Genomic DNA, 21,716 nt, shown 5'->3' with positions numbered 1-21,716 from the left:
CAGGACTCTATGTGCAGGAACTTCTTGTGATTCTGTATAACTTCAAAATAAAACGTTTTTTAAAAACCCACTTTATAGAAACAAAATGAGGCTTTTTTTTTTTTCTAGAAAGACAGCTGACAAACAAAATGAGATTTTAATTAATGAACAAACTGAATACTAAAATGCAGAGTAAAGAATGATAATGTATGGCCGGGCACAGTGGCTCACGCCTGTAATCCCAGCACTTTGGGAGGCTGAGACAGGTGGATCACAAGGTCAGGAGATCAAGATCAGCCTGGACACCATGGTGAAACCCGGTCTCTACTAAAAAATACAAAAATTTGCCCGGTGTGGTGGCAGGCACCTGGGATTACAGGCGCCTGCCACCTGGCAGAGAGGCTGAGGCAGAGAATTGCTTGAACCTGGGAGGCAGAGGTTGCAGTGAGCCGAGATTGCACCACACTAGCCTGGGTGACAGAGCAAGATTCCGTCTCAAAAATTAAAAAAGAAAGAAAAGAAAAGAATGATAATGTAAAGCTGCATGTGGTGGTGTGTGCCTGTAGTCCCCAGCTACTAGGGAGGCTGAGGTGGGAGGATCGCTTGAGCCCAGGAGTTTAAGTCCAGCCTGGTTAACATAGCAAGACCCCAGTCTCTTAGAGAAAAAAGAAAATAAAAAGAGTGATATGTGGAAACCAAGAAACCTGGCTTCTGATCCTACCTCTGGCTAGTCTTTAACTTTTAGGCTTCATTTTCTTTTATGGGAAATAAGAAAATTGCGCCAGAAAATTCTGAGACCACGTCAAGCTCTGTTATTCCATAGGGTGTATAGATTTCTGTAAATCTATATTTTGCCAAATATAGAATGAATGCCAATTGTATGTTAAATATAGTACAGAGATTGGGGCTTGTCTAACTTTGCAATAGGCAAGAAGTCTATTTCTGCCGCTTTCTGTGTGTCTGCCTATCACTGTATTAGACATCAAGGTGATATAGTAGGACTTAGTCCTTAAAGGACCTCAAGAGGGTGATAGACACATAGGAAGTACCTATATACATGCTAGATTACAAAACAGATAGTGTTAATGTTTGTTTATGTGCTAAAATGTGTGATATGCACAATACCTCCTCTAGACATTCTGAAAGAGATACTGTAGATTGCAGTATATCCAAGAAAGAAGTGGAATTTCAGACATATGAATACCCTGGTTTTGTCGTTAATTGCATCTCATAATATGTTACAAGGACCAGGCTGAGCCAGGCACGGTAGCTCACGCCTGTAATCCTAGCACTTTGGGAGGCTGAGGCAGGCGGATCACCTGAGATCAGGAGTTGGAGACCAGCCTGACCAACATGGTAAAACCCTGTCTCTACTAAAAATACAAAAATTAGCTGTGTGTGGTGGTGGGCGACTCAGGAGGCTGAGGCAGGAGAATCGCTTGAACTGGGGAGGCGGGGGTTGCAATGAGCCAAGATTGCACCATCGCACTCCAGCCTGGTGGACAAGAGTGAGACTTCGTCTCAAAAAAAAAATGTCGGGGAGGGGACCAGGTTGAATATCTCATAGATACTTTGCTGTTCACTGGGCTACAGCCACTCATCCCCTTTTATTCTAGGCTTAGACTTACTCTGTAGTTTGAGCTGTTGCATTAATAGAGGGTAAACTTACCTAGATTTACTTGGTATTTTTGCTTTTCTCTTTTTTTCTCTCCTGACTCCTCCTTCCCCTCCAACCTAACTCCAGCTGAAAAAAGGAAGGGTGGGCAGACTGTGGACTCTGGCCTCCCACTTCTAAGTGTGTCTGATCCTTTCATTCCTCTTCAAGTACCTGATGCACCAGGTAGGTAAATAGAAATGTTCTGAGGTTAAACAGCTTGATTTGCATGTCCCAGGCCCTGTGGAAAGTTCTGCCTTAAACACCCCATGAAAAGGATCTGAATTCCAAGCCCTAATAATAGGCTGCTGTTGCATAGTTTTACTCAAAAAGAGGGGTAAACTTGTCTTGGAGGGTACTAGCCCTTAGCAAAGATAAAATCAGTTCAGGTTATACCAGATTGATTTCCATATTATATCAGTGTTCAGTTTTTCATCCTTGATGGTGTTAAAGGTGACATGAGGGGCCTATGTATTGGAAAGAACATTAGTCCAATATGGTTATAACAATGGCGGGGAGCCTGTAAGCACATGATAAAGTGAACAAAATATGAATAGTGGTGATAGCGTGATAATGGGATTATGGGTGACTTTTGTTCAGTTCTTACTTTTCTATAATGTCTTTTTATTTTATAATATAATAACACAATAAAAATTAGGGAATGTGATAATAATTAATAGGGAATGTGAGTCAGGAAACCTGGGTTCCCTTCCAGCCTCTGCCCCTACCTGAAAAACCTTCTGGGCTTGGATCGTCATCGGTGAAGTGCATTGGACTGCAGGAGTTTCAGTATCTCTTGTAGTCCACCATATCTCAATTTTAAGTAGCAGTCTAAAAAGTAGAAAGTGGTTGGTGTGTTCTGACGGAAAGAACTTTTGGAACAGTGACTGGATGCTTCCCATTTGGAGTTCAGGTTGCCAAAACTCTTCCTTCTGGCTTTCCTCCCCTACTCTTTTTGGTGGGAGGAGTGATGTGGGAAAGAGTGGCCGTCCTTTCTCTTATCTGTCAGTCTCTTCACAAAAGCAAATTGTTCCAGCTCCTTAGAAGCAGTTGACAGTTGTTTTGCTTCTGATCATTTTTCCTTTTTTCCTGTTGTTGCCCCTGCCAACTCTTGACCTTGAACTGATAGGACTGGCTTGGTTCTTTTTCTCTCCCAAAATATTAAAGGTATTTGATTGCTTGCTTCAAGACTGGAGTGATTGCGATGTTCATATCCTTTACCAAGTCTTCCCACCATCGCTTACTAAGACAGACTGCAGCTAGGGTACCAAGGCAGTTTTTATTTTTTATTTTTAGACAGATTTGTTTACCCCTCTAAGGAGAAGCAAACATTTGCCTTGATCAGGTGGTACTCTATAACTGTATAGCTTACTGGAGCTAGATGTAGCTTAAAAATATCGAAAACCACTAAGGAATGATTCAATACAGGGTAGTTTAAAGGAAGAAAGGAATGAAATAGAGGCGCTTTCTTCCTTTGCACTTTTCAGGTATGCCTGGCAGTACTTGGACAAGTTCATTTTGAACAGAAGGTTAGAAAAGTGTGGGCTGTAAACTCCAGCTGGGGCTGACTGTCTTTTCCTCCCTGTTTTGGTAATCATGGGATCAGACAAGGGAAAGAGGTGATGGAGGCATTCTCGTTTTGACACCCCTTCAGGTTCTTGCTTTGCTGTTGCTTAGGTAGCTCATAGGCTGCAGAAGCCAGGAGGAAGGCCTCTTTGCACAGGGCAGAGGATGAGGGCCCTCAGGCAAGTAACTGTCCTGTGCAGCTGTCACAGGAGTCCTCTGGATCAGGGTTGAAGAGCCAGGCACATGCCCCAGGTGGCTCAGGAAATCGGCTCCAGCTTGTGGAAATGCATCTGGGGCCACCAGAGCCAGCTGGCTGCCATCCTGCCTGCCTTCTTGTCATCTTTCCTGTCTCCTGGTCCTCCATGCTTCTTTCATCCCTGTGGATTCCCGCTGAAATGTTACTGGTATACACTTTAATACCAATTAAGCCAAGACCTCTCTTGGGTTTCAGTGGAAAGATCAACTAAAATGAGACATTTTAATAGAGAACTCCAGGAGTGTGCTATTTACTTTCTGCTCTGTCAGACCAGACTCATCTGTTGAAAACATAAGGTAGACAGTTAACTCTTCTGTGCGCTGGCGAATTCTCACATCACTGAGGGGGCATAAAATCCAGGCTGCTTACTGCAACCTGCAAGGCCCTAAGTGGTGTGGCCCTCGCCTGCCCCTCTAATCTCAGCTGATAGCGCTCTTCCTCTCCATCTTGTCTTTCCTCCAACAAGCTGAGCTCCTTCCCACCCCAGGGACTTTGCACTTGCTGGTGCTCAGCTTGGAAAGCCTTCCCTTCAGCTTTGTTCCCTTGTATCATTCGACTTGTGGGTCTCTTTAAATGCCGTCTGCTCAGAAGGCCCAGTGTGGTCCAACGGGCACTCCCAGTCATATGCCCTGGCACTTTTTCTTCATAGCCCTTATCAGGACATAATCCATCTTTCCTCATCTTATCACTGTCTGAGGGTGGGGCCTCATCTGTCTTATTTACCACCTTTATCAGCTGTGCCAAGGACACTGCCTGTATTCACTCAGTGAGTATTTACAGATCAGACAAATGAATGAAATAAAACCAGAGGCTGGAAGCCTTTAGGTGGCCCCATTACCCTCCATTTCTATCCCAGCTCCCAGGCACCAGACGACTGGCTCCATAGCCTTCCATCTGCGCCTCTGCCAACTCCTGGGCAGTCCCCACACACCCACTCTTTGAGAGTGAATAAAGGAAGACACAGCCCACAGTGTCAGGCAGCTGCCAGCCCCTGGGCTGATGAGAATAGTAGCTAGGCTCAGCAGGTCCTTTAGCCCCGTCCTTTTACGGTGTCCTGCAGAATTGTGCTAAGTATATTATATTAGCCACAGTGGCTTTGACTATTCTGCTTATTTTAACATTCAGCCTCTAGCACATTCAGTTACACAGCTTCTATATCAAGGCCACTGCATCCTTTTTTAACATTTTTAAATATTGAGTGAGGAAAGGGCTCAGGGTTCCGTGTCTCTGGAACCTGGGGAAACTACAGATTTGGTTTTACCCTGCAAAAAGCAAGCAGTCTGTCACACCACCGGCCCACTATGGACACCAGTCAGGTTTTTTGCCTGGTTTTCTTTCTTTGTTTTGTATACATATTCATCTACTCTCAGCTATACTGATGATAAGAATCATGAGAGGCTGGGTGTGGTGGCTCACACCTGTAATCCCAGCACTTTGGGAGGTCGAGGCGGGTGGATCACCTGAGGTCAGGAGTTCGAAACCAGCCTGACCAATATGATGAAATCCCTGTCTCTACAAAAAATAAAAAAATTAGCCAGGCATGGTGGCATGCGCCTGTAGTCCCAGGTACTCGGGAGACTGAGACAGGAGAATTGCTTGAACCCTGGAGGAGGAGTTTCCAGTGAGCTGAGATCACACTACTCCACTGTAGCCTGGGCGACAGAGCAAGATTCTGTCTCAAAAAAAAAAAAAAAAAAAGAATTGGCCAGGCGTGGTAGCTCACACCTGTAATCCCAGCACTCTGGGAGGATGAGGCAGGTGGATCAGAGCTCTGAGGTCAGGAGTTCAAGGCCAACCTGGCCAACATGGTGGGACCCTGTCTCTACTAAAAATATAAAAATTAGCTGGGCATGGTGGTGGGCACCTGTAGTACCAGCCACTCAGGAGGCTGAAGCAGAAGAATTGCTTGAACCCGGGAGGCGGAGATTGGAGTGAGCCAAGATCGCACCACTGCACTCCAGCCTGAGTGACAGAGCAAGAATCCATCTCAAAAAAAAAAAAAAAAAAAAAAGACTCATGGACTCTCAGTCTCCTGAAGACCGTGCCTTTCAATGACTTTTAACATTTTTATTTTATACTTTTAAAATGATCACATACCAGTACCTTTGATCTTACAGATACTGGGGAGTGGTAGGTGGTAATGTGAAGTAACGCCCTCATTGTGTGGGTGAGGAAGTGAGGCCCTAGTGTTGTTCTGACTGTGCTCGGCCACACATTCCTTCTCTTGCCCACAGTCCCCAAACAGTGGATATTTCTTTTATCTTTGGGAAAGTTCCTAGATCAATAAAGCCTTTGACCAGAGAGCTAAATTTAAGGCTTTGGAAAATATAAAAATAGATTTGAAACTGTTAGACCTGAGTTCTAGCCATTAGTGGCTAGGTGATTGTGGTCAAATCACTTAAATTGTGCGTTCTTATCCTTAAAATTGGCAATACTAAAACCTACCTCATGGGGTGTTCTCAAGGTTTAGATGAAATCATATATTTGAAATTTCTATGTGAATTTTAAATTACTATAAAGATGGGAAATGCTGTTTCAACTTTGGTTCTACATCGCTATTCCCAGTGGGGCAGTCCTAGTTATCATAAAGTGATATTTTTCTCTTGTTGAAATTAAACTTGCTCTTATGACCTTTAACTTTTGCACAACTGAGAGCCATTAAAATAGATTTCCTGGATACAGTGATTGTCAAACTATGGGTAAAGGGCACTGGATAATTATAGGTTGGTTCGCTGGTTGGTTTTAAGGAAAGTTTTTGTTTTTCTTTTTTTTTTTTTTTTTTTTTTTTTTTTTTTTTTTTTTTTTTTTTTTTGAGACGGAGTCTTGCTCTGTGCCCCAGGCTGGAGTGCAGTGGCGCGATCTCGGCTCACTGCAAGCTCCGCCTCCCGGGTTCACGCCATTCTCCTGCCTCAGCCTCCCGAGTAGCTGGGACTACAGGCGCCCGCCACCTCGCCCGGCTAATTTTTCTTGTATTTTTAGTAGAGATGGGGTTTCACTGTGTTAGCCAGGATGGTCTCGATCTCCTGACCTCGTGATCCGCCCGTCTCGGCCTCCCAAAGTGCTGGGATTACAGGCTTGAGCCACCGCGCCCGGCCAGTTTTTGTTTTTCAAAGCACTATAAAACCAATTTTCTTAGAAGGTCTGGAATATGAAAATCATAGCCATGAACTTTTGTATGCTTACAAAGCTGCCAAATGATGCATGGCTAGTGAGTCTCAGAGTATTTCATTGATGCTCAAATGCTGCTTGTCCATTTATTTGCCTTCTGTATGCATTAGGAAACAGATAAGCTACAAGTAGTACCAGCGTTTTAAAATATGGTAGAAAAGAGGCTGGGCCAGGCTCATGCCTATAATCTCAGCACTTTGCGGGACCAAAGTGAAAGGATCACTTGAGCCCTGGAGTTTGAGATCAGCCTGGGCAACATGGTGAGACCCTGTCTCTAAAAAAAAAAAAAGAAAAAATTTTTTTTTAATTAGCCAGGCATAGTGGTGCATGCTTGTAGTCCTAGCTACTTGGGAGGCTGAGGCAGGAGGATCCTTTGAGCCCAGAAGTTTGAGGCTGCAATCAGCTATGATCACACCACTGCACTCCAGCCTGGATGTGACAGAGCGAGACCCTGTCTCTCAAAAAATGTGTGTGTGTGTATGTACACACACATAGATATGTATTAGAAAGATGGAGGAATTTTCTCTGAAAATTGGGGACAATATTTTAAAATCATTCTTTAAATTGTAGTAAAATGTACATAATGAGATTTACCATTTTAACCATTTCTAAGTGTACAGTTCAGTGGCATTAAGTACATTCTTATTGTTTTGCAGCCATCACTACCATCCATCCACCCACCTTTTTTCATCTTGCAAAACTGAAACTCTGTACCCATTAAACAACAACTCTCTGTTTTCCCTTCTTCCCAGCCCCTGGCAACCATCACTCTATTTTCTGTATCTATGAATTTGACTACTCTAGGAACCGAATATAAGTGGAATCATACAGTATTTGTCCTTTTGTGACTGGCCTATTTCACTTAGCATTGTATCCTTAAGGTTCATTCATGTTGTAGCATATGTCAGAATTTTCTTCCTTTCTCAGGCTAAGTAATAGTCCATTGTATGTATATACCACATTTTCTTTCTCCTTTCCTCTGTTAATGGACACTTGGATTGCTTCCATCTTTTGTCTTTTGTGAGTGACACGGCTGTGAACATTGAGTGTACAAATATCTCTTCCAGATCCTGCTTTCAATTCTCTTGGGTATATACCCGGAAATGGAATTGCTGGATCATATGCTAATTCTTTTTTTAACTTTTTGAGGACCACTGTTTTCCATAGAGGCTGCATCATTTTACATCCCCACCAACAATGCACAAGGATTTGAGGAAACGATTTTTATAACAACTCTGCAGTACTGATCTCGGTTTTCCACAGACTAAGCAAGAAGGCATTCATTGCCCCATCAGTGCTGCTTCTTAGAATTAAAATCTTTTTTTTAAAAAGTGCCTCTTGGTTTATGGCACTTCATCATCTCTTGAGAAGTTAAGCAAGAGAAGCTGTGTTTTCTCAATGGTTTGTCATCAAGACGGGCATTCTTCTCATAACTTTTGGCCTGGCATCTTCCTCATTTCCAGCTGCAGTCTCGTGATACTGAGAAGTCCAAGGTTGGTCATAGTATGTGTTTTTACTCTGGAAAGCTTATCTTTCTGCAGATTTAATTCTCTAAAATGAACTTGGAATGGGGCATGATGTTTGACTTTTGCTTCCAACTTGCAGATGTCACAAATGGTTTCTCAATGCTAGGAACTCTTTAGAGTGACTAGATTTCGTTTTATTTTATTTCTTTTTTAGGGTGATTAGAGTTTTAAAACATAATCTCTCATCATGAGACTTCAGGGCTTACACCCCAAGTCAGACAGAACATAGATTTCAAAGCCACAAGGCTGGAGCAGCTGCATCCTCTTTTTTGGTGGGGCTCGTGTTCGGCCCTTCCATGTCTGTCCGTTCAGCCTGTTCTGCTCCTCCTGGTCATATTCTTAACTAGAGTCAGAATGGGCCTTGAGTAAGCCGTTGGTTTTATTAGCCTATATAAGTAGGTACCTGTCCTCTTTTTTTTTTTTTTTTCCCCGAGACGGGGTCTCGCTCTGTCGCCCAGGCTGGAGTGCAGTGGTGCCATCTCAGCTCACTGCAACCTCCGCCTCCTGGCTTCAAGCGATTCTCCTGCCTCAGCCCCCCGAGTAGCTCGGATTACAGGCGTGCGCCACCACACCTGGTTAATTTTTGTATTTTTCATAGAGATTGTGTTTCACCATGCTGGCTGGGCTGGTCTCGAACTCCTGACCTCAGATGATCCACCTACCTCAGTGTCCCAAAGCGCTGGGATTACAGGGGTGAGCCCCACAGCCAGCATCTCTTTTGATATTTTAAGAGAGGGACTGGACATGGTGGTTCACTCCTGTAATCCCAGCACTTTGGGAGGCTGAGATGGGTGGATCACTTGAGGCCAGGAGTTTGAGACGAGACTGGGTAACATACAGGGACCCCATTTTTTCAAAAAAAAGAAAAAGTTTTAAGTTAGCCAGGCATGGTGGCATGCATCTGTAGTTCCAGTTACTTGGAGGCTGAGGTAGGAGTGCTGGGATTACAAGCGTGAGCCACTCCGCCTGGCCAGTTTATCTTCATTTTGTCAATAAGAGAACTTCAATCTAGAGAGAGTAAGAGATTTGCCCAAAGTAGTACACACACTTAGTGCAGAACAGGTCTTCTGTTTCTTAGTACCTTGTCTACCTCTCTGTTAGAACATCCTGCCTCATCCTCACCTTTCACTTTATTCTAACAGTTCTGCTTATTCTGTTCTCACCCAAGGCACTTGAGTAAAATATGGAACTTGACCCATATTCACTACTGTAATCACAGGCACCTGTGGCCTAGTGACCCCCTCGCCCATCTAGTCCTCTTACTTAAAAGAGACGTTAATCCCCTTTTATGTACCAAACGCTTTATTTATACACACGCATTCATTCTGATAAATACACCCTTTTAATCCCAACAACACTTTAAAGTAGTTCTTAATCTGTTTACAGCTGAGAAAATTGCTTAGAAAAATCAGGCAACTTAAATTCAGGCAGGCTCTTTTACTCTTTATTTTTTGGGATTTTGCAGGCCCCAGCTAAAATTCCAAAAATGTATAGTATCACAATAAAAGGTAAAACTAAATCAACAAAATGATACTCTCTATCATTTTTTTATAACTTCCACTTATATTCTAGATTTAGGGGATACATGTGCATGTTTGTTACCTGGGTACATAGCATGATGCTGAGGTTTGGGATACAACTGATCCCATCACCCAGGTACTGAACATAGTACCCAATAGTTATTCAACCCTTATTCACCTCCCTCAGACACACACACACACGTGCGCACGTGCACACACACACATTTAGAGTCTGGAGTCAGTTCTAAAAATATCAGAGTAAGCCTAAAAACTAATGCAAAACTTGGCCGAGCGCGGTGGCTCACACCTGTAATTCCAGCACTTTGGATCACCTGAGGTCAGGAGTTTGAGACCAGCCTGGCCAACATGGCGAAACCCATCTCTAATAAAAATAAGAAAAATTAGCTGGGCGTGGTGGCAGGCGCCTGTAATCCCAGCTACTCAGGGGGCTGAGACAGGAGAATTGCTTGAACCCAGGAAGTGGAGATTGCAGTGAGCCGAGATCGTGCCATTGCACTCCAGCCTGGGCAACAAGAGTGAAACTCCGTCTCAAAAACAAAACAAAACAAACCAAACAAACAAAAACTAATGCAAAACTGGACCATTTTCTTCTCTTCAGAATTGTCCACTGCTTTTCACAAACATTTCTTAGGAAGATTAAATCATTTCTAAAATACAATTTATAAATAATTTGGGGGTTTCGTTGGTCTGTCCCCTTAAATAATTGAGAATAACAGTGTCAGTCTTTGTACATTTCAGGTATGTACTGTCCCAGAAGAATAGCTTTTGCCTTTGCATCCAAAGAAGCTACTTCTCATCACTCATGGGGAAAAAAGATCTTTGTTCATTAGACAGCACTAAGTCACAATATGCTGATGTGAAGTTTGATGTTTTTGGATCTTAAGAAACACTTCTACAGTTTCCTACATTCACCACTCTCTTCTCTGTGCTGTTCTTCTCCATGCCCCATCATGATACTTGCCTTCAGTGTGTTTCTATTAAACTGTAAGAGAAAAGACAGAATTTATAGAACAAAGGATATCAGGGCCAGCCCTTGATGCAGATGGAAGGCCTCCAGGCTCCATGAGTTATAGACTGTCAGCATCCTATAGCCTTTCTTGCGCCTCCCATTATATCCTTTTCTCAAGTTCTTCATTTACAATGGCCAAAAATGACCAGTAATAGCTTTAGATGTGACCTCTTCTAAGAGTCCTTTCGTTTTTAGGCAATCAAAACTTTAGTTAAACCAGAAAAATTAATCTCTAGTGTGGTCAAATATCTGAGTCTTAGTATCAGCTAGCTAGCTCTCTTGCTTACTTGCTGTGAGATCTTTGGCAAGTTATCTTAACTTTCTGGAGCTGGTTTCTTCATTCATAAATGAGAAGGCTGAATTACATAAGATATGAGGTTCTTTCCAGTGCTAACCTGTCTGATAACATTACCATTGTCCCTGGGACCATGTCTATGTGAAGACTCATATTCCTTTATTGATGGAGATAGGCAGACCCCTAGACAGATACAGAGAGAACTTCAAAGACAAGTCCAGGCTCTACCATGTCTAATCTGTGACTTTGGGCAAGTCACACATTCTCGTAGTCTCTGATCTTCATTCTGTTAAACTGTGTTAGTATTCCCAAACCCAGGGGTTTTTGAATAATGAATGAAAATATTTGATATTAAGCTCTACAAATGTAAGTGATGTCCGTCATTGTGATGGCACCTGAAGACCCACTGAGTCACTGGGAACCTTCCCTCCCTGTGAGAATCCTGGGAGTCCAAGCAGCTTTTTGCACAGCTGTCCACCTTACATAGACGTGGCCTGTGCTCTCACTCCCAGCTTTGTACCTGGTATTGTTCTGTCTGCAGCTCCTCCCTCCGACATTTCTTGTATTTGAGTATTTCCCAAGCAGCTGTGACCATACAAGTTATCTATGTGAATAGCCTGTTACTTTGAGGTTTGGTCAGAAAACAAGCCTCCCTAAATTAGGCAGTTTACACCGTTCTGTCTCACCACACAACACGTGTACACTCATGTACTTCTTTACCCTCCCACATGCTTTTTTGCTCATGACTTATAAAAATATTAGATTCTTGAGCCAGGTTCAGTGGCTTATACCTGTAATGTCAGCAACTCAGGAGGCTGAGACAGGAGGATTAACTGAGGCCGGGAGCTCAAGAGTGTCCTGGGCAGCATAGTGAGACCCTATCTCTAATAAAATGAAAAATAAAAAAAATTAGCCGAGCATGGTGGTACATGCCTGTAGCCCTAGCTTCTCAGAAGACTGCGGCAGGAGAATCTTTTGAGCCCAGGAGTTCGAGGCTGCAGTGAGCTGTGATCGTTCCATAGCACTTTAGCCTGGGTGACAGAGCACTATCCTCCTATCTCTTTAAAAAAAAGAAAAAGAAAAAAAAAAAGAAAGGCTGGGCTCAGTGACTTCAGTGACTCACACCTGTAATCCCAGCACTTTGGGAGGCCAGGGTGGGTGGATCACCTGAGGTCAGGAGTTCAAGACCAGCCTGGCCATCATAGTGAAACCCTATCTCTGCTAAAAATACAAAAATTAGCTGAGTGTGGTGGTGCACACTCATAATCCCAGTTACCGGAGACTGAGGCAGGAGAATCACTTGAACATGGGAGGGGGAGGTTGCAGTGAGCCGAAATTGTGCTATTGCACTCCAGCCTGGGTGACAGGAGTGAAACTCCATCTCAGAAAAAAAGAAAAGAGGGAGATTCTTCTTCAACTCCTGTTCTTTCCACCTCCCCAGTCAAGCCAAAAGGCATAGATGTGGCAGGGCATCTGAGGGGAAACCAAGAACTGGGATACAAAGGTTCGTAAGACCCTTCCCTACCTTCAGTCATGTTTAAGGGCTGCAAGAGAATTGAGTGCAGGATGCTCCAGAAGATTCCTGATGTGGCAGGAAGGTGGGGAAAAGCTTAGAGGAGATGGTATTGAGTGACAAGTACAAAAAAAGTAGGGGGAGGCATCTCCATTTTACAGATGAGGAGATAATGTCAGAAGGTTAAGGAACTGTGCCAGAGTCACAACATGTCACCAGAGAGGCTAGAATTCAGAATCTGAAAGAATGCTAGCCTGAGGTTTTGCACCAAGATAAACTGCTGTATGAAAGACAAGCAAGTAATTTTGGGTCTTTACTTTTTATCCATTGCTTTCCAAGATTGCAAATATGTAAGTGCTAAGTTAAAAGAAGCAAATAATTTCATTTTTTTAAGTGATAGTTTTTTGAGGAGAGAGGAATGAAGCAAAAACTAGTGTTTGGAACAATGCAAAGTTAGACTTTTTAGGGAAAACATCTTATTTTTACCAGTATGCTGAAAATTATTAGAGATATTTTTCACATCTTATAATGTCATATACAGTGTAAGGTTAATGCTAATATAATTATACTTGTGTACTTGGTTAGTGCCCTGTGAGGGTTTTTTCCTGCAACTGAAAAGCTTCCTTTTTTCTTCCTTCCTTTTTTCGTTTTTATTTATTATTTTATTTTATTTTTTTGAGACAGAGTCTCACTCTGTCACCCAGGCTGGAGTGCAATGGCACAATCTTGGCTCACTGCAGCCTCCGCCTCCTGAGTTCAAGCAATTCTCCTGCCTCAGCCTCCTGAGTAGCTGGGACTTCAGGCATATGCCACCATGCCTGGCTAATTTTTGTATTTTTAGTAGAGACGTGGATTTCCCCATGTTGGCCAGGCTGGTCTCGAACTCCTGTCCTCAGGTGATCCATCCACCTCGGCCTCCCAAAGTGCTGGGATTACAGGGGTGAGCCCCTGCGCCCAGCTGTCCTTTCTTGTTTTAAAAATATAAACGAGGTATAAATGAGAAATGTAGCTTATTGTCATTTAATTCAAAGTTACCTACATTCCATAGACTCCAGAGAGGGTGAATTGGCTTTACATGTAAGTCTTTTTCTGCAGTGTGTTAATTATACTAAAGCAAATTATCTTGCCAAGATTCTGAAATCCATTCTTTTGTTTGACCTGTGTAGTTACAGATCACCTAAATTGAAGATCACCTAAAATTTGGTTCCTGTTTTTCCATGAATATCAATTTATTTCTTGCTTATCTCAATTCCCAAATGGCCTAGAAGAATACAGATTTATTACAACGTTATATACACGTTCTTGGACTTTAAGTCACTTCTTTTTCTCAAACAAACATTTTCATTTTAGTTATCTTAATGACATTTCCATGGTTTAAAAGAACATTGTTGACATGCCTTTCATTGGGCAAGTTACAGAATTTATGTGATCTAAGTCTCCTCTTAACAGGAAATATGAGCTCTAAATTCCCTTCCTCCTGTAAGATTCTATGATTCATTATTTTGTTTCAAGTTAATGCTTTACCTTTAATAGCTTAAAGGTAAATAGAGGGTTCTTGATGGATCAGGGCTAGAAGAATCATTTTAAGTTACCAGGTGTGACAAGTCTGGTGGCTCTGGCGTCCTTTTATTTCTTGGCCAGAAGACATCAAGAGTAATCCATTTTCGGGCTTAAGTGAATTTTGTGAGATTTGACCATGGAATAATATGACTGCCAGCATGTCACAGGTGCACAGTTGGCAGACAATAAATGATCGTTGAAGTCAACTTAGGTGTGGTTGAATTGATTGTCTTGGTGAGTTATAAACTGTTTCTAAATAAAGTCCCCCCCAACCCCCCAAAAGAGAGAGAGATTCAAAACTAAGCCCAGGAAGGAAAATGAACGTACAAATATTTATATGCAGATGTTTATGGCAGCTTTATTTTTACTAGCTTAAAAACTGGAAACAACCAAATGTTTATCAGTTGGTGGATGGATCAACAAAGTGTGGTACAGCCATACAATGGAACAGGACCCAGCAGAAAAACAGAGCAAACTATTGATACTTGCGACCACACAGATGAATTTCATCTCAAAGGCATTATGCCACAGAAAGGAAACCACACTCAAAAGACTACATACTCTATGGTTCCACTTACTGGAAATTCTTTAAAAGGCAAAGCTGTAGGGACAGAAAGCAGATCTGTAAAATGTTACCAGGGTCTGTGGTGAGAGGAAGGCACTGACTGTAAAGGGGTATGAAGGAATTTTCTCAGGTTTTGGAAATGTTCTGTATCATTTCAGTGGTAATGATATGAATGTATACATTTGTCCAAACTAACCACATAGTACACTTAAAATGGGTGACTTTTATTATATGCAAATTACACCTCAAATAAAAACAAGCAGACACAGCCAGGGCAGCATCTGGAATGCCTTACAAAGTGACTACTTCACTTGAGGAAGTAATCATTTTTAAACTTCCAATTTTGAAAGCCTGTTGTTAAGATATTAATAGCATTAATTTTTATGGTGAATCTATACCAAATATTGACCCCCCTAAAATGTGTTTGCATAGAGAATAGTGAATGATCCGCTGGCTTTAATATCTTATTACATTTTTGCTTTCTTTTTGTCTCTCTGCCCAACGTAGAAAAACTAATTGAGGGACTCAAATCTCCTGACACTTCTCTTCTGCTCCCTGACCTCTTGCCTATGACAGATCCTTTTGGTAGCACTTCCGATGCTGTAATTGGTAAAGTCATCATCTCTGTTTCTTCAGTCATGCATGATATGTGTGCCTGTTTCAAGAATGACAAGTACCTAGTTAACCAGTCCCCAGGGAATAGCCCTGCCACCCCAGAAGCCAAAGCTATTTAATCTTACTTGTATCACTCCAAATGAAGTGTTTTCCTTGCTTTTCAGGGGTACAGCGTCTATTTTTTGCCTTTCTTAATACCTTAAGATTTCTAAAGTGGATCTCTTATGAATGAGGAGGAATGTGAAAAGTTTCACATGTAGTTAGAAAAACTTTAAAAAGTTGGTTTCTAACTAGACTTTACCTTTGCTGAACTTAATGAAATTTAGCAGATTCTTCTTCTTTTTTTATTTTTTATTTTTTATTTTTATTTTTTGAGACAGAGTTTCGCTCTTGTTGCCCAGGCTGGAGTGCAGTGGTGTGATATCAGCTCACCGCAACCTCTGCCTCCCAGGTTCAAGCGATTCTCCTGCCTCAGCCTCCCGAGTAGCTGGGATTACAGGCTTGCACCACCACGCCCAGCTACTTTTTATATTTTTAATAGAGACAGGGTTTCTCCATGTTGGTCAGGCTGGTCTCAAACTCCCGACCTCAGGTGATCCACCCACCTCAGCCTCCCAAAGTGCTGGGATTACAGGGGTGAGCCACCATGCCCAGCCCAGATTCTTCTTTAGAAGGCCCATGTACATCCAGCTGCAGTGGGACCAGCCTGGGAAACATAGGAAGACCCTATCTCTACAAAAAAAAAAAAATTGTTAATTAGCCAGGGTTGGGGGCGCACACCTGTGCTACCAGCATTTTGGGAGGCTGAGACAGAAGATCGCTTTGAACCAGGGGGTTTGAGGCTGAAGTGAGCCCTGATCATGCCACTGCCCACCAGCTTAGGTGACAGAGACCCATCTTAAACAAAATTTTAAAAATGTTATAAGGTCCGTGTATATACCAAGTATCAGTAACTGAGAAAACATTTTGCCCACTGGTTAAGCCCCATAAATAGAATCCAGGGCAGGGGCTCGGTCTGCTTCCTGTCTCACATTTCCCTGTGTTCCAACAGCAAGGCAGGCCAAATTTGCAAAATGTTCAAGGCCCCTGTACTTCAGGAGGGTCCAATCATGAGACACCTAATAATGCCTTTGGGCAGAAAGTCCTAGAACTCAGAAGTGCCATGACCTTGCATAGAGGTAGGCCTGCAGCTGAGGGGTGTCACATGGTGTAAAAGGCCTCCCAGCTACATCCTGGGATGGGGTTTGAGATGGATTAATGGCCTTCACATGGCACAGAGGATATTTGCCCCCAGGTTTATCCCTTAATAAAAGCGAAATTACCAGAAAAAATTAAGGTGCCTTTCAACCCATCTCTTCTGACATGGAAGAGGTTTGCTGAGCGGCTTATGTTCCAAATTTGTTTATGAGAACTGATCATCAGTGAGACTGGCCGCAGTGTTTCGCCTTGCACACGCATGCTCAGTGAAGCCTAGACATTCAGAGCAGCAGAAATAAAGGAACTTACTGTTCTCTCCACCTTGCCTGAGACTGGCATTTTAGAGACCTGTTAAAAGAAAGCCTTCACGCGGCTGGGTGCTGTGGCTCACGCTTGCAATCCCAGGACTTTGGAGGCCAAGGTGGGAGAGAGCGCTTGAGCTCAGGAGCGAGACACCATCTCAAAAAATGAGAATTTGAGAAAAGAAGAAGGCTTCACAGAATTTCCTAAAGAAACTTCTGACTCCCTTTCCCTTACCCTTTCCTCTTCTTAATGCTCTGTTACGAAAGAAAAAGCTGACGTTGCTGTTGAGAGTCTCATCCCAGGACTGGAGCCCCCAGTTCCCCAGCGCCTCCCATCTCAGACGGAATCTGTGACCTCGAATCGCACAGGTCAGTCCGGGGTCTCTGCAGCTGCAGGGACTGGTCGGTGCGGTGAACCTCTGAGCCAGTCTTTTCACGTGACTCGATCGATCCCGGGCTTCTTTTGCAGCCCAGGTACTTCCTGCTGAAATGGGCACTCTGAATTGTCACAGCCCCAGCTTCTAGATGTTGAGGGATATATTTCCTTGCTAAAGAACTGAGTGTTTTTTGGAGCCATGTTCTCTGTGGAGTAATCTCTGGGCTTTCTCTGGTTACAGTATTTCTTTATTCAAGATTCTTTTCACTGGTGGCGGGATCCCTCTATGTCCTTAATTAAAGAACTCCACCGAGCTGTAAGGACACCCTTAACCCTCCAGATTGCTGTGCATCTTTCCAGTCTACCAATGTCAGTGATGGCCATGGAGCTCATCTTCTATATATTGATGTTCTGTTCCCAGCATAGTGCTTTAATCTTGTATAGGTAATTTGCTATTAAATTGTAGGCAAAGTTGAAGTCTTCCCTAGATCTAATATTGCTTGTACCCTGATTTCAAAATTCAGTCTTACAGTCTTAATAGAATTTCTTAACTGCCCACAAATACAGATTTGGTAACCTTTTTTTAATTTTTGGGTCCATAATTCCCTTGATAAAAGTATCTGGTTTTCAAACTTGGATAGAAACAATTAGAAGCCTAGGAAACGTGTGGATAAATTCATGCAGGTGAAAAAAAAAATACCTCCAAAGACAATATGATTTATTTTCCTTGTTCTCATTTGAATGTTTTCTCCTAGAAAACTTTCTCAGAAAACAATCCCTGTGTTAAAATGCTTAAACTCAGGCCGGGTGTGGTGGCTCACACCTGTAATCCCAGCGCTTTGAGAGACTGAGGTGGGTGGATCACCTGAGGTCAGGAGTTTGAGACCAGCCTGACCAACATGGAGAAACCCCGTCTCCACTAAAAATACAAAATTAGCCGGGTGTGGTGGCGCATGCCTGTAATCCCAGCTACTTGAGAGGCTGAGGCAGGAGAATCACTTGAACCCAGAGGCAGAGGTTGCGGTGAGCCAAGATCGCCCCACTGCACTCCAGCCTGGGGGACAGAGCCAGACTGCATCTCAAAAAAAAAAAAAAAATACTTTGAGTTTTTGTCTTGGTTTTCTGAAATCAAAATCATGTTCAAAGGGCCAATTTCAATGTAAAGAATACTAGTAAGAGGCATTGTGGGTGGGAACCTGGTTCTAGAAGGTACTGTTTAATCTTGTCGCATTCTGCTAATAATAAGCCAGAGGCAACCCTCTCCTAATCAGTTTGGATACTTCGTCCTGTGGTAACTTCTTTCATTGAGTGTTTAGGGAAACTTTAAGTGAAAGTCTGATTGTAAAGTTTTTTCTCCCAAATGGCATTCACTAAGAACTGGGGTGCTAAAGTTAGCTCAGCATCCAAATCACAGACCTGTTTAACCAGCAACCTCTGAGCAAAAAATTTTCCTCTATTTCTATATTAATGTTAAGAGGAATCTAGAAAGACATGTTTCTGTAGATGAAAATCCAGAAGGCTTCACAGATTTCTTTTGGTTTTCTTTCTCCCACTTTGGCTTGTATGTGTAATGTGTAAATGCAGTAACTTAAAGGCTAAGATCTAATCTCATGATATTGTTGTGTGTGCCACTTAATGCCATCACTGACCTGGGATGCTGTGAATCTGGACTCAGATTCTCTCACCGGGGAAGATTCCCTGCTTGATTGTTCTCTGCTCTCTAACCCTACTACTGACCTTCTGGAAGAGTTTGCCCCCACAGCAATCTCTGCTCCAGTCCATAAAGGTAAATGCTTTCTTCTTCTCAGGCCCGCATGTGTCCTTAGAGGGGAAAGAACTAAACAACTTGTGAGAGTTTTTCTTATCAAAAGTCTTTACTAGTGAAGTTTTAAAACTACCTCCTTATATGGAAAACTTGAGTTTGTACTCCTACATACTGTGTTATAATACCTCTCAGTGAGAATATTTACTAAGACTTAGACAATAGGCCAGGTGTGGTAGCTCAGGCCTGCAATCCCAGCACTTTGGGAGGCTGAGGTGGGAGGATCACTTGAGCCCAGGAATTTGAGACCAGCCTGGACAACATACGGAGTCTCAGTCTCTACAAAAAAATGTTTTAATTAGCCAGCCATGGCAGCAGGCGCCGATGGTACCAGCTTCTCGGGAGGCTGAGGTAGGATGATTGCTTGAGGCCAGGAGGGCAAAGCTGCAGTGAGCCATGATTATACCACTGCACTCCAGCCTGGGCAGCAGAGCAAGACTCTGTCTTAAAAAAAAAAAAAATAGCAGACAGGTACTAAAAATAAATAAAATTAAATCTAAAAAAAGACCTAGACAACAGATTGGTGAAAGTATTGCTTTCTGGCAAGAACATAGAATGCAGATATTCCATGTTACCTTTAAAAGCTAGGTATAGGTACCTTTGCAATCAATTCAAGTAGATGGTTGAAGTGACTATCTACTATCTGCTTATAATGATCAATATGATGCTTGTTGGCCTTAGATGTAAAATGGTTTTATCATATCTGATTCAAAGTTATTGCATAGTGATGACTGCAATAAAGAAATAAGCATCTTTCCTCAAAAGTCAGTCCTGTAAGTTTGAACTTGTAGAAGTTCACCTTCAAGTCATGATTGGTTACTGGATTTCTCTTTCTAATCTACCATTTTTATTTTTTAGTCTTGGGTTAATAGTGGTCTGAAATCCTGCTGGACAGAGGTAGCTTGAATCAGATTCTATTCAATGAGTAGTTTGTGACAGTATCAGGCTCAATGCCTGGCTTACTTTGTTACTGAACTTTCTGTGATTGGGTAGGGAAAATAGTCTTCTGGAAAGAGAAAATGCATAGAAAAGGAAGAGCTTAAGTCCCTTCAGGAGAAAATGCAAGAAGGAAGACTCCCCAGGATGACTAAAAATAATCACCCCTGTGGTTTGCAATGGTAATAGCTGAGTTTTTGTTTTTACCCCTGATAACATTAAAATGATTATGTTTTTATAGATGATGTAGAGGGAAGTTACCTATTTAGACAGTGATGTCTGGCAGGAGTGTGTCAGCAGCAATGTAGAATTACAGAGAAGCATCATTTGCAAAATAGGTGCTCAGCTAGCACTTGCTTGCGGGTAGGATAGCTTTAATTAGAATGGAGAAGACTATTCTAACAAACCTTCTACTTGAGGCCTCAGTATGTGTAATCTTGTGCCTCAACATTCCCTGAGGCGGCTGAGTTGTTTCAATGTCTTTTTTTCCCAGTCACAGTGCAGTGAGTCCTTCCAGCAGTATTTTGTTTGCCTTGTATACAGTGGTTACTTCTTAGAGAGCCACCAATTCTCTTCCTCCTCCCCCGCCCCCGCCGCCGTCCCAGTTTTGAGTTTTTCGAATATTGTTAGGCCCCTGTTCCCTCAGTGAAGACAAGTGACTTATTCCTATGCCTTTGTGGATTAGTGACATTGAAGAGATACCTCACAATAATTATAATTAATGCCTTATAAATATTAGAATTCTTCCAAGAACCCTTCTCCCTAATCATTTATAAAAGTCTTAACATGACCAACTCTAAAGCATTTTTTTCTATATCTCTGTATTTTCCAGTTTTGCTACTTTTATTTCAACTCAGAAAGATGAGTACTTTCACCTTTGGAAATAACAGGGCTGTACAGTTGAGATCTTTGTGCCTCTTTCGCATTCTCTCATTTGCTAATCTCTACCTCTGTTGTTTCTGCTTGTGTACTTGCATTCTGTATTAAGCTGCAGAAGATAGTAATCTCATCTCAGGTTTTGATGTCCCTGAGGGCTCGGACAAGGTGGCTGAAGATGAGTTTGACCCTATTCCTGTATTGATAACCAAAAACCCACAAGGTAAGAAAAAGGATGGGGAAAAGAGAAGAGCTTGGCCTCAGTTCTCTTCAAAATAGTCATGCACCTAATCTGCAAGGGGGAAGAAAAGCATCAACATTTAATGAAGGACATTGGGAGTAATGAGAATCATTGTAGGCTGGACCAGTATAGATAGATAGAGATAGGTATCTTTAAAGTTTGACCGTGGTGTTTATTTAGAGAGAAGTATTTAACAGTTGGCCAAAAGTTAGTTTTTACCATGAAGCCAAAAGCAAAATGATCTTCAGTCAGTGGAAACCTGAAGGTATATATCAAAAGCACATCACATTTTTTATCATGATTAGAATAATCCGTAATAAATATTTTTCCCAAAGAGATTAACAGCTGTGTTTTGGTATCATTCACATCTTTCTGACATTCATGGAGCATCCTTTTTCAACTTTGATGGATGAAAATCATTTGAACATGCCATAAAACACTAAACTGCCATAGGACCATCTATTTATTTTTTAAAGCATGTTCTTATTGCAGTATCTTAATAACTAGTTTCTCCCCAAAGCAAAAATTATTGATTTTTACTTTGTCAAAGGGAGATGGCTTGATATTATCAGGAAGTTAGTATATAGCCAGCAATTCTCAACCAAAAAAAAAGTATTGATTTGAAAATACTTTTGCAAGGACTCTTTGCAAGATGTCCTGCCTATACTGTGGTGTGCACAGAGTGCCTGAGCTTTTGGTGGGAGGTGGTGGACAGCTAA

General features: G+C 42.2%; 1 protein-coding gene across 2 annotated transcripts in view; it reads left to right on the top strand.

Annotated features, from left to right (window-relative positions):
• Positions 1 to 21,716, top strand: part of AAK1 (AP2 associated kinase 1) — a 165,050-nt gene that overhangs the window by 142,897 nt on the left and 437 nt on the right. For both annotated transcript variants that reach the window (XM_025354861.1, XM_025354862.1), the window contains exons 16-20: positions 1,724 to 1,819; positions 15,140 to 15,241; positions 17,014 to 17,115; positions 18,798 to 18,908; positions 20,869 to 20,979. In XM_025354861.1, the coding sequence (XP_025210646.1) occupies positions 1,724 to 1,819; positions 15,140 to 15,241; positions 17,014 to 17,115; positions 18,798 to 18,908; positions 20,869 to 20,979 (522 nt within the window). The remainder of the gene's footprint in view (positions 1 to 1,723; positions 1,820 to 15,139; positions 15,242 to 17,013; positions 17,116 to 18,797; positions 18,909 to 20,868; positions 20,980 to 21,716) is intronic.

Source organism: Theropithecus gelada, chromosome 13 (assembly GCF_003255815.1).
Source record: "Theropithecus gelada isolate Dixy chromosome 13, Tgel_1.0, whole genome shotgun sequence".
In the NCBI taxonomy this organism is placed as follows: domain Eukaryota; kingdom Metazoa; phylum Chordata; class Mammalia; order Primates; family Cercopithecidae; genus Theropithecus; species Theropithecus gelada.
This window is presented reverse-complemented; position numbering and strand designations above follow the sequence as displayed.